This window comes from Nelusetta ayraudi, unplaced genomic scaffold (assembly GCF_046127955.1).
Source record: "Nelusetta ayraudi isolate G7.1 ecotype Tasmania unplaced genomic scaffold, CSIRO-AGI_Nayr_v1 ptg000005l, whole genome shotgun sequence".
Lineage (NCBI taxonomy): Eukaryota > Metazoa > Chordata > Actinopteri > Tetraodontiformes > Monacanthidae > Nelusetta > Nelusetta ayraudi.
In genome coordinates this window covers 5,537,984-5,552,864 of record NW_027466055.1, presented here as the reverse complement: position 1 = coordinate 5,552,864, position 14,881 = coordinate 5,537,984, and the positions used below count along the sequence as shown (strand labels likewise).

At 43.4% G+C, this 14,881-nt stretch overlaps 2 protein-coding genes across 9 annotated transcripts in view; both read left to right on the top strand.

Moving 5' to 3' along the window:
* The first annotated feature begins 235 nt into the window (after nt 1–235).
* arpp19b (cAMP-regulated phosphoprotein 19b) lies at nt 236–5,104 on the top strand. The gene is made up of 3 exons (XM_076051208.1): nt 236–396; nt 1,897–2,019; nt 3,748–5,104. The coding sequence occupies exons 1-3, from the start codon at nt 340–342 to the stop codon at nt 3,919–3,921; spliced, it is 354 nt and encodes a 117-aa protein (XP_075907323.1). The 5' UTR covers nt 236–339; the 3' UTR covers nt 3,922–5,104.
* A 609-nt stretch (nt 5,105–5,713) lies between these two features.
* myo5aa (myosin VAa) overlaps nt 5,714–14,881 on the top strand; it is a 42,195-nt gene continuing 33,027 nt past the window's right edge. For 3 of the 8 annotated variants that reach the window (XM_076051154.1, XM_076051162.1, XM_076051137.1), the window contains exon 1: nt 10,880–10,995. In XM_076051154.1, the coding sequence (XP_075907269.1) occupies nt 10,963–10,995 (33 nt within the window). In that variant the 5' untranslated portion in view covers nt 10,880–10,962. Of the gene's footprint in view, nt 6,336–10,879; nt 10,996–14,881 lie in introns of those variants that run through there. The other 5 variants (XM_076051180.1, XM_076051198.1, XM_076051171.1 and 2 more) reach the window with 3 other exon arrangements.

Below are 14,881 nucleotides of genomic sequence, written 5' to 3'. Positions count from 1 at the left end.
GTGGTCTCTACCACTAGGGGCGCTAAAGATACTTGTCGCGACTAACAGTGCTGGCAACATATGCAGTGAACGGAGAAGGTGCATTAAAAATCAAAAACCACCTCAAGGACCACTTATTAACTGACCCAGACAACAGACAAGACCACAAGGAGCACGCACAGCACAGACCACTGTAGAGCTGGTCACGACCGGTATCTTTAGCGCCCCTAGTGGTAGAGACCAATAGTCCGTGCCAGACCACTGAATTGGCTACAACCCTAGGATTCGTGGAGCACTTGTCAAACGCGTGAGCCGTGTGTGTGTGTGTTGACTGAGGTCACCCAGCAAAGTTTTTTGACAATGTCGGGGGACATGGAAGAGTCGCAGATGGCCGAGGAGACCCCGGTGGAGGAGAAGGTAACGGTGCCGCGGATTAACGGTTCTAGCAGCAACCGTAGCGCAGTTGACTTTGCGGCGGCTAGCCTAGCTTTCGTCGCCCGCACCGTGCTCGTCATTATTGATGTTTTATCTAAAAGATGAGCGCCGAATTAAGGGGGTGTGGAGTCGAGGTGGCGTTGGTGCTTTTCTTATCATTTAGCTCAATTCAGTTTATTTTACAAATCATTTGAAATACAAATACAAATAACATTCAAAGTACGTTTGTAAAAATGGGACTCCCCAGAAGCTATCTACAGATTATGAACAGGGGCCAAGACACCATGCAACAACCATAAATCACAAATCAATTCTCCATTTCCACCAAATCCAACCCTACCTAAACACTCAAGTCTTAGAGTAAATCGTGTTGCCGCGATTCGGCCGGTTTTGCCAGCGACTGTTTCGTGGTTCGGTTCGACGTGAATGTCAGAGGTGGTGCTGCTAATGTTAGTTAGCCGCTTGCTATTAGCCGAGCTAGCTGACAGTTAGCACAGCAGGCTAAAGGCTAGCGTAGCTCCAATTTTGACACGACGTCGACTTATTTGTTTTTAAAGCCGAGTCACAACCACGACGTTCCCCGTCTGTTGTCTGTTTCTTGGTGTAATATCAGCCTTTTAAGTCCTATCACTTAAATTACGTCTGTGCGTTACGTAGACGCAGTAATAATGCGTCTACGTAACGTTATTACTGTAGACACAGTAATAATGCTACCAGGGCTGGTACCATCGCAACAATGTTGTCGACGCTCTCACATAAAATTAACGTGCATAAATGAAGACTTATGATGACGTCGTTATAAAACTGCTCTCAAGCTGTGTTACATGTCGTTAGGCGAGCAGCCGTGCAAGGAAACGTACTGTCCGGTACGATCTCTTGCTAATTTGGCCGCTTTTTTTGGGACACCTACGTCACCGAAATTTGATGCATATGCACCCTAATTAAATGCCGTTAACCATGGTTTCCGCCAGTGGTGACGCATTATCCTTACCTAGTTACATTACTGCATGTATGGGTTTTGTCTTTTGTTTGTTTTTTTTACGTTCATCGGATTATTGCTTTCGTGGATGATGCCTCTTCTGTTGTATCATAGAGTAAAGTACACACTGTACACAAATGACGAATGAAACGACAAACCAGGTGTTTTGGGGTGAAGCTGACCTTCATGTCACACAGGTGTTGCAACTAAACACTATGTTGTATGAATGTGGCTCACATTCACAAGTGCTTTGAACCACAATATTGAAGTTTTGTCAAAGTAATGATTAATGGATTTGGGTTGTTTTTCCATCATAAATCAAATGAACCATCCATTATTCTTCTAAATAGATCATTCAAATAAATATCATCGTTATCATCTGTATATAATGTTCTTAATGCTTAATAACCACTGGCATATGTACAGTTGCATAGTTTCTTCTTCTTCTTCTGCAATTTGTCTTATTTGCTCTCATTGTTGTTGTTTTTTATATCACTTTTTAGGAGGTGGAGGACCATGTGGTTAGCCCTGAGAAGGTGGAGGAGGCCAAACTAAAGGCCAGATACCCAAATTTAGTGAGCAGGCCTGGAGGCTCGGACCTGCTGCGCAAACGGCTTCAGAAGGGAGTGAGTCATCTCAGAATTGTTTGCTCAATATTCACTGTTCCCTCAGGATGTAATATGTTAACACCCCCCCCCCAACCCCCCGCGCCCCCCGGTCAGTTTTGTTGCCGTTGTTGAACCGACAGGCCAGCTACACTAATTCTGTCCTGGCTTATTATTATTTTTAGTCATTATTATAAATTCATTTCAACACAGTGTTCCCTGAAAACACACTGACACACGAATATTCTTTCTATTCACACTGAGAACAATATGGTATTAATGTCAAGGGGGTACAATTGAGAAAATGATCTTTGTGTGACGTAACACCACAAACTACAGTGCCCAAAAATAAATTACAAAGTGGAATCCCCACACTTGAAGGTGGCGCATAACCCAAGCGTGCAGTCGAGTCAGGTTTCCCCCACACTGATGCTCTCCTTGAGTGTGGAGCTGCTGTCCCTCAGGTAAACAAACACTTGCGTCACGTGCAGCTCAATCAGATTTGGATGTGGGGGCCGGTTTGATGCCAGGTGCTCACTTTAAGCTCTTGATGTCATTCCTCTGGGCCAGTGTTTGTAGCCTCGTCGCAGCTGTCCTTTGTGCTGCCGTCGCCGAGAGTGTTGGCGTCTCCTTTAATGCCAGCATCTGGAGTCTAAGTTCATTTCATTTATTCTTCATTTCATTTTTTTTATAAAAGAAAGGAAAAAGCAATTTAATATAAATACAAACGTTCTCCAGTCTAGAATGAAAGGGAGCAGAAAGAAGACTCATCTTATTATACCTGCCATATATCCCGGAAATTGATTTACAAAGACAGTAATTTAAAAAAAACATCAACAAAAAATATAAAATAATAATCACAACAAGTAGTAAACCATAGCTACAGTTCTTTATAAGTAGTTGTAATGTTGGGAGAGAAGCAACATCAACAAGGGCCACAAAACCTTACACAGATAAACACTGATGATTTTTTTCTTTGTTCACACAGTTGCACAAATGCTCTTTTTAATGAGTCATATGACTCGTATTGTACATTTATATCATTTTAGTGGACATAAATTGGGTACCTACCTAGTAGTTTCAGTATATTTGATGACATTTTTCCTTTCTCTTTTTCTTTGCTTTGACTCCACATGGTTTGATTTGCTTTTACATTCCAACTCCCCTCATAAATAAACCTCTCTAACACTCACACGCATCCCACGGCCCTGACGGCCCTGACGGCCCTGCCCTCCTCTTCTTATGCTGCCGCCTCTCTCTTTCCCTTTCTGTCTCTATTTCAGGTTTTTTTTTTTTCAAGTCAACATTGGGTAGATGTGAACTTCGGATTTGCACCGTGATTCCATTTTGGATGCAGTCTTTGTTTAGAACGCAGACTTTTGGAGAATAAAGTGTTGCCAGTTTCAGGTTTATTTTCCACTAGTTTAGAGATTGAAAACATTTTCATAGATATATGGAATGGTGAAATGTGCTTCCTCTTTTACATGGTAAGCAAATGTTAGATGAAAGATTCAGGTCTGTAAAGATGAACCTATGTTTTGGAGACATGGAGATAAATTGTTTAAATGTTGCACTTTATGCACATGCAAACAACCAACTTATGCACTGCTTCTACTGCTTTTACGAGCGCTACCAGGATTCCTACCACTATCGCATTTTGACAGCTGCTTGCCCTGCTCTTTTTTTTTTTTTTTTTTGGTTGATGGGTCACACTTCCGTATTTGAATTCCCCTTTTCTGTCTCTCGCAGCAAAAGTACTTTGACTCTGGTGACTACAACATGGCCAAGGCAAAGATCAAGAACAAACAGTTGCCGACGGCAGCGGCGCCGGAGAAGACGGAGATCACGGGCGACCACATCCCCACCCCGCAGGACCTGCCCCAGAGGAAACCTTCTCTGGTGGCCAGCAAACTGGCAGGCTGATGCAGATGCAACCTCAGCAGCCTATAACCCCTCCCCTTCAGCACCTCCCTGTCTGTGACATCACCCCTACCCTGACCTCGCACATCGACCTGCCCCCCCCCCCCCCTCTCCGACCCCACCCAGTCGACTGGCTGTTACCTTTGAGTCCTGTTCGTTTTTAGCTTTCCACCGAACCTGTCATGACTACCTCCTGTACCTGTTTTTGTTCTGACCTCCCGACCCGCTTAAGTCCTCTTATGTTTCCCGGCTCCCTGGTTTCATCTCTATTTAAATGTAAGATACATTGGAAGAAAGAGTACATGAGTGTGAGTGCGATAAGGGGACTGTGATGCCTTTGCACAACCGATGGTCTAATGTAGAGTGTTTACTGGCTGAGGGCAAGGCTGAGCAGCAGGAGAAGCTGTGTCACGCATGGATGGAGGGCTTTAAGTGTGATCATCAGGATCCCTCAGCGGGGAAGTGTGTGTATATTTATATATATATATATTTCCTTTATGTTTGGCACAGGAGCAGACAGGAGCGTTTTGCATCATATTTGTATCGTTTATGTCCTTATTCAATATCATTGGTCACGATTGACCCGGTAACTTGTTTCAGAGGCTCAGTTTGGTTAGAATTGGGGATTTTAATTCATCAACATGTGAGTGGGCTAGCACGGACTTGACAATGCGGATAGATGGCACGTTCAAGGAATCCTGAAACTCGAACTTGTTCAACTGGAAGCGAAATCAGAGGAAGGGTCGTGCGACAGCCTTCGGATGATCCCAAAGTCTCCCTCCTCAGGCCAAAGGTTACAGTTTTAAGGCGTCTTCAATAGATATTGAAAGCTTCGAAATAAGTAAAGCGACTTGAAAGCTAAATTCCTTTCAGTAGGGACCACCAGTCTTTGTTTTCTGTACCCTGCATTTAAAGAGGGAATATTTAGGGGAAAAGAAATCTACTGGCATTGTTTCTTGGCACTGGTAACAATTGGTGTTATTGTCTTCAGGCCTGCATTTACGTCGACTGATCTCAAATCTTTCCTCGGCCGTGTAAAGTGCTTTTTCATCGTCCTCGCAGACTAAATAAAGTTCAATTGCTGAGCGCACGCGGTCAGACTGAGCTGTGCATGTGTATGGCTGCCCTGCTGTCACTTGGTGCCATTTTGTTTTTGTAAATAAAATAGTTTTGCACAAATGTTTAACAGCTGTGTTTTTTGTGATTTTATGATGACTTTGCTTTAAACATACTGGAACGATTTCCCAAGTTTATCAAACACTACTAAATGTACATTTGAAATTTAACATCCAACTTTTAGGTTGTCATATGTCCAGGCTCCAGCTGGTAATAATAAGTCACCATTTCTTAGGAACCCCCAAACAAAGATCCATGCATAGTGAATCAATATGTAGGCCTGTAATTGGGACAGGCCGATGCAACTTTATTTTCTATATTCTTTATATTTCTATTGTAGCAATTTGTATTTTCTGACTAACATCCAACCAATATTGTAAAATGACAAAAAAATATATATTTAGTTTTATTTGAGGAATTCTGGATATTTATTCCCATAAATGAACACTCTTAAACATTTCAGTTTTTGTTTTGTTTTTTCAAAAAGTAACATTACTATAGAATTATCAAGTTATCAAGATTATCAAGTCCTTGAATGTTGAGAATGTTAAAATAGATGTTTTAAGGTGAGCTTTTCAAATAAAATACCTTTAATCACACTAAATAGACAATGAATAAAGCATTTCTACTATTCCTTCAAATTAGCTACACTTCAGTGCTTAAACTCACCTTGGTGCGTATTATTTAAAAGGTAGATTAAAACATATCCACAGAGATTCCTTAAAAATTCAGGGGGGAGGAAAAATAAAAATCAACGTACATGCAAATCCTTAGAAGTCAAGACAATCCAGTCCCAAATTTCCTCGAACTTCATCCACGACTTTGTAGATTTGGCTCCCTTTGCTTGCTGACAGCCATATTTCCCAGTGTTGTTTTCTCGTGGGTGCAACTTCACATCTTGACCGCCGGGTGGCGCCCTCTCCCCAGGCAGGCAGGCAAGGCGACAGCTCGGCCCCTCTTGGTTTTTAGGGGCTGAATCACTTCATCCATCGTACCCAGAATGCAAAGTGAGACGCCGAAACCTCGGCAGCAGCCTGGAACCTCGCAGCCGGTTATCATGGCGATAAGGGACGCATCTTCCCTCTGAAGCCACCCCACCTCCACCTCCTCTCCGGTGGCGGCGAGAACAGGACTTCTCCCCCCCACACCACCACCACCACCACCAACCGGCTGCTTGGAGCGGAGAGTCGCCTCTCATGCTTGCGAGGAGACCTGCCTGATTTGTAACCTGCAACAACTCGGACAAGAGGAGGACACCGCGAGTGAGCGCCGCCATGGCAGCGTCGGAGCTGTACACAAAGGTAACAACAACAACAACAACAACAGCTGCATGTATGTTTGTGTGTGATACTCGGCTACCTGCTGGTAGCATGTCGGCTACTGGAGAGCGCGCGAATCGCTGCTTTTCTAGCATCTCCTGCTATCAATGTTGTCACCTGTTCCGAGAAGACGAACGGGTGTGGTGGTGTGGGTTTAGAAATGGCTCACAGCCCAGGTAACAGCACATTTAAACATGTATTCGTGGCGGGAAAATTAGGTAAATGTTTTAAAAAAAAAAAAGAAAGAAAGAAAGAAAAAGCGGTGGAAAATCAGAAAAACTGCACGACGCGACGTGTCGTTGCATTGAGTCATCGTTGGTTTTTTTTTTTTTTTGTTTAGTTTTTCTTTGCAACAGTACCCTTCAATAATAGCCGTGAATGATATTAATAAAACATGAGTGTTATATGTGGGGATATGTGTCGCCCAGCCTTTGCACCACATCCAAAATACCTCCTCCCCGGCCTTGGTTACACCCCCACCGCTCCACCGGAGGCTGCGGGGCTGGGATGATGCAAAAGGCGGTGCCAGCTGTCATGGAGGCGCTGTTGAATTTTTTCTCTCTCTCTCTTTTCACAACAATACCAGGCGCCATCACTGAGCTTTGTGTCGAAACGCCCAACAAATCGTGTTTTTGTTTTTTTTAAGGCGTTATTCCCGTGAAGAGACTATTACCGCTGAGATGCTGCCACTGTGCGCCGCATCCGGATGGGATGTTTTTGTAGCATCCTTTTAGCATCCAGGATGCTGCTGCTGCTGAGCCCGCTGGAGGCCCAGCCTGCTGGGGCCGCAGTGTAGCTTTAAGCCCTCCAATGTTCAGTGATGGGAACCGGGGCGTAGTGATGCGTGCATGTACTGTTTACCCTCACAATGTCAAAGGTGCTGCTGCTGCTGCTGCTGCTGCTGTATTTTTAGGACTTCTATTCGTTGAACCGCAAGGAGACAGTGTCTCCTTGTCCCTGCCCTTGTGCATGATCGAGAGTAGGAGACTGAAGAAGATGAGTCACCCATCCCCCCACCCCACCCCCTTTCTTTAATAGCTGTGCCCGTGTCCTTGTTGACAGTTGCTGTTGAAGCCACACCAAATGGCAGTCCTGCTGTATGTATAGAATTCCAGGAAAAACTGTTTTCACTCTAAATTTTTTTTGACATCGTCTCCCTCTAGCTCGTGCTTTCTCGTCGCCTTCAGATCCGTGAAGACGTGGTCAGGGACAGTCTATTCAACCAAATGGCAGCAATTCGAACCCGGCGTCACCAAAAGGACGTTATGTTGAGATGTTTGATTCCCCCCGCAACCCCCAAACCTCCGCTGGCTCATGGGAAGCTGACAGCTGACCTCTGTGAGTAAAACAGGAGGAAGAGAAGGTCAAACCAACCCTTTTGGCCTCGTATTTACTGTGGAACAAAACAACTGGATTCATTCCAAATGACCAAAATCTTTTTGGTCATTTTGCTGATATGAAATACACAGTATAATGTCAATGAATTAATTTTGATTTCTCGACAAATTAAAGAGGCCTCATGTTGAAATGTTTAGATTCTGTTTAATTAGAAGTGTATAAAGTGCAGTTGTGATGTCAGGGTGAGATCACAAAACCCAGAGCAGATCTGCACTCGTGGTGACTGCAGAAATGTGTTGATATGATATGCCTGCTCCCTACAGGCAGACCTGCACATTATGCAAAAATAATTTCAGTTTTTTTTAACAAATAAAAAAAACACTCTTATTGATTTTTACTGACTTTATCAAACTTAAAACATTAGTACGCCATGTATTTTTTGTTTAGTTTAAATATTACATGTTGAGGTCTTTATTCGAGGAAAAAAAAAAAAAAAAGTGCTTATATCCCAGTTAAAAGCACCAGGGTGTGAATTCATACTGTATCAGCAAGCAAGCAAAATAAGTAGAGTTTGTCTCAATGTCCTTCCTCCGCCAGGCTACAATTTGATCTTGTTCCATAATGATTTTGACTTTGGGCCAAGGCGTCAACATGGCACGGAGCCACCGTCAGTTTCCTCTTTGAATGCTACAGTCTGTTTTTTTTTGTTGTTGTTTTTTTAAAAGTGGGCCTCTGATGTCAGACCCCTGTGATTTACTTTAGCTCGGAAAACACTTGACCCTTTGTGTGTGTGAGTCGGCCTTATAGATGCTCTTTGAGCTGCCTGGCTACACACACACACATGCACAAGCACAAGCACAAGCACAGCATCAGAATCTGCTCCAGTCTGGCCACAGGTATTAAAAGAGGTGAGTCAGAGGTGAAGGCAGAGCTTCTTGGAAAGAGGAAAAGGAAAAGGGCCGCTCGGCAATGAACTCTCCCCTATTGATGATCTGTTGAAATTGAATTTCTCCCGAAGCCAATTTAGAGTCAGGAAATAAAATTTGGAATCAAAATCGTTTAAGGTTATAAATGGAAACAGGACAGCACCATGCATACACACTACAGAGCAAAGCAGGCAATGCTGCTTCATGTAGTCCACCTCCCTCATTAAAGGTTACGCTGCCAGTAGCTGCAGGTTAGAACGGTGAAGATGCAGCTGTGTTCTTGAGAAAACCTGCTTTGACCAGTTGTGGGTCTGCATAGGCAGTTGAAAGAGAGACGTGAACGCGTGTGCTCTCTTTTTCCTTCTTTCAACCTCTGTACACTCATATTCTATTGCTAGAAATGTGTATATTTACCTGTGTGAAAACTGCAATAGGCTAATGGCTAAGCCACCAAGTAGTTTGTCTTCACCTGGAATGAAAGGAAATGCGACTCATCGACGGGTATCAATCATTCAGGCTGTCTGATTAAATGTTTCACATTGGAGAAGAACGAAAGACGCTGAATGAATGAATCAGGGTTGAACAACATCTGGTTGGGAGAGTTGCAGTGTAGGCTGTAGTCCACACAGCACTGCTGTCATGGTCAGCTGATGGGAAGGTAAAAAAAACAAAAAAAAACAACTGCTGTTATGTTTTTTTGATTGAATGTTGCAGACCAAATATTCATTGAAGTAGTATTTTTGTGATTTGATGTGCATTTAAATTGTAGCTTTATTGACTTTCCCTTCTAAAAGTGGAAGCAGCAATACCCTGAAGTTGGGCAGCAATTTGTTGATTAAATTGTTAGTTGTTAGGTTAGGTTGGCTTTTGTTTAACTTTGTTCAATGGGTTATTGTGTAACATTGCTATGGATTCATTGATGAAATGGTGAATACTTGTAAGTGTTTTTAGTCGGAAATTAACAAAATATAAAATAAGTTCTGGACCTTTTTAGAGGCGATATCATTATTTAAAATTTGCAGTTTTTAACATTTTGAATTTGACATTGGATGAGATGTTATTGTCTTTGCCTCGACGGTTTCTCTTTTAATTGACTTCATTGTTAAGTCTTAATGCAATCCGAGACCAAAGACGCTGTCGCTCGCTGTCCTTCGTCCTGCACGGCTAAAGAAAATAAACAAGTGCTGCATTTTGTCGCCCGCTTTAAAAGCTTTGCATTTTAAACAAACTTCCCCAGCTACAGAACATTACGTGCCGTTTCTTGCCGGTGGCACTGCATCTGGTTGTTACTTCAACAGCGATTTAATGTGTGGTTTATTTTTTCACTGCGCAGCTATAACGAGAGAGCATGTGCATCCAGTTAGGGAGATAACCAGGTTAGAGTAATTTTGCTGTGTTGTTGCGTTTGCACCGGCAGTCACTCACTCACTGCGTGGCTGTCCTGCAAGGAGGTGGGGGTGGTGGGGCGGGGGAGCCTTGCGTAATATCAAGGCTAAAATATTAATTTTCAGAGCGGCACGCTCCATGTGATGTGAACAGGATGTCACAGCAAACCCACCTGCACCTCTTTTTTTTTTTTTTTTTTTTTTTTCTAATTTTCTCTTCTCCTCTTTCCAACACACACACCACCAGCCAAAAGTTTGGACCCACCCTATGAATGTAATGCCTTTTCTTTCACTCTCATGACTATTGACATTGCAGTTTGTCACTGAAGGTACCAAAACTACGTATGCACACACATGGAATTATGTAGGAAACACGTTTTATATTTAAAACATTCAAAATATCCACCTTTCATAAAAAGCATATTTAGAGTTATTTAACGTGTTTTCCTTTTGCTGCATAAGTTCATATATCTTGCTCATATATTTGATGTCTTCAGTATCTATCTGCGGTGTAGAAAGTTGGAAAGATAGGTGTGTCCAAACTTTGGACTGGTAGTGTCTTTAATTATATTTCAAACTTTCCTCGTATACATTCATAGGAATTAAATTATGTTTCACTGTGCAGCGATAGAATACAAATTTGTTTTGTCGTTGTGGGAAAATTCTGTTTTTTGTTTTGTTTTTTTGCTCATGTGATGGAGGAAGGAAGCCCCGTAGTTTGACAGACAGCGGGAACAACCAGTCGCTTGTCACATGGCGAGGAAACCAAGGCAGACCTTGACGCTGAACGACTGGCTGTGTCTGTGGACACAATGGGATGGTTTTATACCACCAGGGACTTGCGGCTCTCAGTGCTCGATCAACTTGAGTGCGGCCTGGCGTTGCGCTCGGGCTGGAGGCTCCCAGAAAGGCGGCAGACAAGCAGCATGAGAAGCGGGAGAACCTGAATCAGGGGACGAGATGAACCGGGAGCTGGAGTTTATGTTTGTCGACGTGAGTCTTTGCCTCGCCTCCGCTTCCCGTATTTGTCTCCTTCAGCCATTCATTCATTGATAACGTAGATTTTCACTGAGTGGGACTTGAACTTGAATCACACTCACCGGTTTAAAGGTAAAGTTAGCAGCTTCTTGAAGATGTTCTGCCTCTCGGCTGACGTTGGCTGTGTGTTTGTGAATCTCTTCGTCCCAAGGTGTCTTTAGTTTGTAACTTTGAGTCGGTCCGATCCAGACACACCCTTCGTCTTCAGACGTTCACAACACGCCACTGCAATAATTCTTTCAGAGAGGCACAGTGGCGACAAAAAGTTCAACTTTTTTGAGCGTAAATTAAATACAAAAAGATATAAAAAGATTTTTCTCTAATCTAGTTTTGAATATCTAGGCCAGTACACTACCAAGATAGTGAGAAAAATTATGAATAGCTACTCAGAATAATAAGACACAAGCATGGCTACTAAAAACCTTTTTACCTCTGAATTTTTATTTTTATTTTTTACGCTTTTTGTGCCCGTTATTGCACCGCTTAGCTGGCGGATTCTGACGGAGCTCCGCTGTGCATTTTCTGCCAGCATGTCTGATACGTAACGAGACGCACGACGGCACCGATTGTCCTGGCACCGCAGCCGACAGACAGCGCTGATCCTCTGATCTCTCGACATGGCAAGACATTGGCACGCCGCCTGTGCCCAGGGTCTGGTTCAGGAGGAGGAGCGGGAGGGGGAGGAGGAGGAGGAGGAGGAGGAGGAGTAGGAGGAGGAGGAGGAGTAGGAGGAGGAGGAGTAGGTGGGCGAAGGGGGCCTCAGTACTGCAGCGTCACGCTGCGTCTGTCCAGCTGAGCAGAAAAACAGCAGCTCCTCACATGAATGGCATCATGTGACGAGGCCTCGGCAGTCTGGGACTCCACTGACGGCCTGGCGAAGAGAATTGAAGCTAAATGCCGTTTACACGCCACCCCGACTGCATGAGAACCGTCTCTGTTAGAGGACTCGGCCGAGTGTGGAAAAGGTGCTTCCGCTTCCCGGGAACACAGTTTAGTTTGTCCTCGGGGACATTGGCTCATCAGAGATAACTTTATTGGTAATGTGTAAATGTCAGATTTGCAGATTTGGGCGCGTCTACAGACACGTGTTGTAAAATAGATGTTTGTTTTTTTCAGATGTTTTGACATTTTATCCACTTGATGGTAATGAAACTGGTTGGTGGGGAAATTACCCCACCAACCAGTTGTTCTTGCAAACAATAGTTATTGAGTTAGTTTGTATTTCTCAACAGTAAAGAAGTTGTTGTCGGAGGCTTAATGGGGATTTCTGCAAATTTAATACGAGCCTCATGTTTATATTTTTGGACGAGTTTGTCTTCGTTTTTGTCTCAATTTTTTGAAAGCCAAATAAATAGTTAAATGTCATTCTATGAATATACGTTAGTAACAAGTCCTCAGTACGTAGCTTATTTCATCGATTAAATAAAAAAGGGCTTTAAATTTGAAAAATTGAACACAGAAAGAAAAGTGAAATTCTGGAATATCGTCCGTTGGTTTTCCTTGACACCACTTGTTCTGTGCTGTATAAGAATGATGGGCACAGAAGGATGCTGACTATCATTAGATCTGTAGCAGCAGTGTAATCCTTTGGGGCAACTGACGACAAATGATGATTGGCCAGAGGTGTCAAGTGGAATGGATGGAAAAACGGACGGTGCATCTGTGGAGAGGCAGAGATGCTGTTGGTGTGATGGTGAGAAGCGAGACAAGAGAAGAGTTTAGGGAGTCTCCAGCAGTCCAGCAAGTGAAAGCTCAGGAAACACTGTCTGCAAAGCCAATTGCCACTAATCCAGTTTGGTTGCGCACACTTGTTAACGCTCCTCTTGGATGCCCCGCCCCGATGAGAACAGCCTCTGATTGCCCTGATCTCTGCCACTTCTCATTTTCACACATCCCCGACCTCCTTGGAGCGAAAAGCCAGCAAGAGGTGAAGAGCCGAACCTTAACGACAGCCGCTGCGTTTCCATCCCCCCTAGAATTGTGCGAAACCTAGATATCGCAATAAAAAAACTGGTAATGGAAACACTTGGAAAAACCTCTCAAATATCACTAAAAGGTTTCTATGCTCTCTCATGAGGTGGTTTTCCAGATGTATCGATATAGAGGTATATCGCAAAAGTGTCATGGAAACACATTTTTTTCACGTGACGTCCGGGGTCACGTGACCAGAGTTGATAACACGCCGGTCGCTTCTGCAGTTCGGGAGACAAAGTCGGCACTTTAGCTGCGAGTGGTTGCGCAGATCGTGCTAACCCTTTGTCATATGGGAATGTAATGAAATCTCGGTGTAGTTGACTGCAATAGGATTAGCCGTGGCTAAGTCCAGAGTTAGCCTAATCAGGTCCTGATCCTCTGTCTCAGTTAAACCGGGATTAGCACGAGGCGTCTTGCAGCTTTAAGGGCCGGCCTTCACCTGCTGTGAACTGACCCGGTGACAGTCGCCGTGAGAGCAGCTGACAGCCCCCAGCCTCACGTGAGGAACACCTGTGCAAACACAATACATCTCCATAGATTTGTAAAAATAAGCTATCAAGGGTCCGTTGCTGTCGATGCATCATCCACAGGGCAACGTTTTTTCTTTGTGAATAGCTGGAATTTTATCTGGTGATCATCTTTTATTGTCTCACGCTTTGAGACGAACTCCAGCTTGTTGCGCTTCAAAGACAGACAGTTATGCACAACATTTGGTCGCTGTCACTGCGAAACTATGGAAGCACATCGCTGCCACCCTAGAAAAAAAAACAGAGCTCAGTGTCACATTATAAAGTGAAACTGTCAGCGATATCAGCTACCACCAAATTTCACGTGGGCAATATAGGAAATTAAAAGTCAAAACGTGATAGTTTCTCGTTATAACGTGAAAATCATCACAAAATAACGTGGTAGTTTCACATTTTTACGTGATAATTATCACAAAATAATGTGATAGTTTCACGTTACAATGTGATACTGAGCCCTGTTTTTTTCTAGGGTGGCAGTAATGCGCTTCCGGAGCAAAGCAATTCTTTGGACGCAATCTAGGAGACTGGATAAGAATATGTAATGAATCCTGTCTGTCAAGTCACACATCTGTGGTTGTGCTTTGTTGTCCGTTTACATTAACGGATGTTTGGTAGTCGTGTAAAAATTTTATTCATGCCCCTGTTTTTGATCACATCTGCAGTAAAAAGAAAACCATCACAAGATTACAGTCATCACGGCCCTGGGCATACAAAAAAAATTCAAAAGTTAAGTTCAGGCAGATGATTATTCACACAGATTGTGAAAGAAATTTAACTGGACTTTTTTCTTTTAGCCGTCTGATGTATGTTTGTAATGAATTTTTAAACTCGCAATGATACTTTTCCATCAATATTTTATAGTCGACTGCTGTGATTCGTGCTGAATGTGGAGCCCGTTGAGCAGGAATAAAAAGAAAAACGCTCCTGTTCTGCCTCAGCCCGGCCCGGTTGAGCTCGGTACTGGGAGAAGCGGCTCTGAATGTGGTTGACAAACACTGTCTCGACTTTTGAGGTTTCAGTCAAAGTGTGCGTTTACTGTGACAGTACGGTAAAATTGTAAGCAGTCGAATGTGAAGGTTTCATGGCTTTGTGATTACTGCTCACCATTCATATAGAATGTATATAACATAACATATTTAGGTATTTGCCTCCATTAATCCACATCTCTTGGTCATATATTTGATGTCTTCAGCTTGTATCTACAGTGTAGAAAGTAGTGAAGATAAAGAAGGAGCAGGTGTGCCCAATCTTTTGACTGGTAGTTTACATCACAGCACACAACAGAGAGCTAATCGACCACCTTCCAAACCCTGTTCAAGCCCGTAGAGTTCTACACCTTT

What these genes read in the sequence shown, in the direction of transcription:
- arpp19b (XM_076051208.1), top strand. Translation starts at nt 340, where the DNA reads ATGTCGGGGGACATGGAAGAGTCGCAGATGGCCGAGGAGACCCCGGTG. An exon ending in AGACCCCGGTGGAGGAGAAG is followed by an intron (nt 397 to 1,896) that starts GTAACGGTGCCG and finishes ATCACTTTTTAG; the next exon opens with GAGGTGGAGGACCATGTGGT. An exon ending in GCAAACGGCTTCAGAAGGGA is followed by an intron (nt 2,020 to 3,747) that starts GTGAGTCATCTC and finishes TGTCTCTCGCAG; the next exon opens with CAAAAGTACTTTGACTCTGG.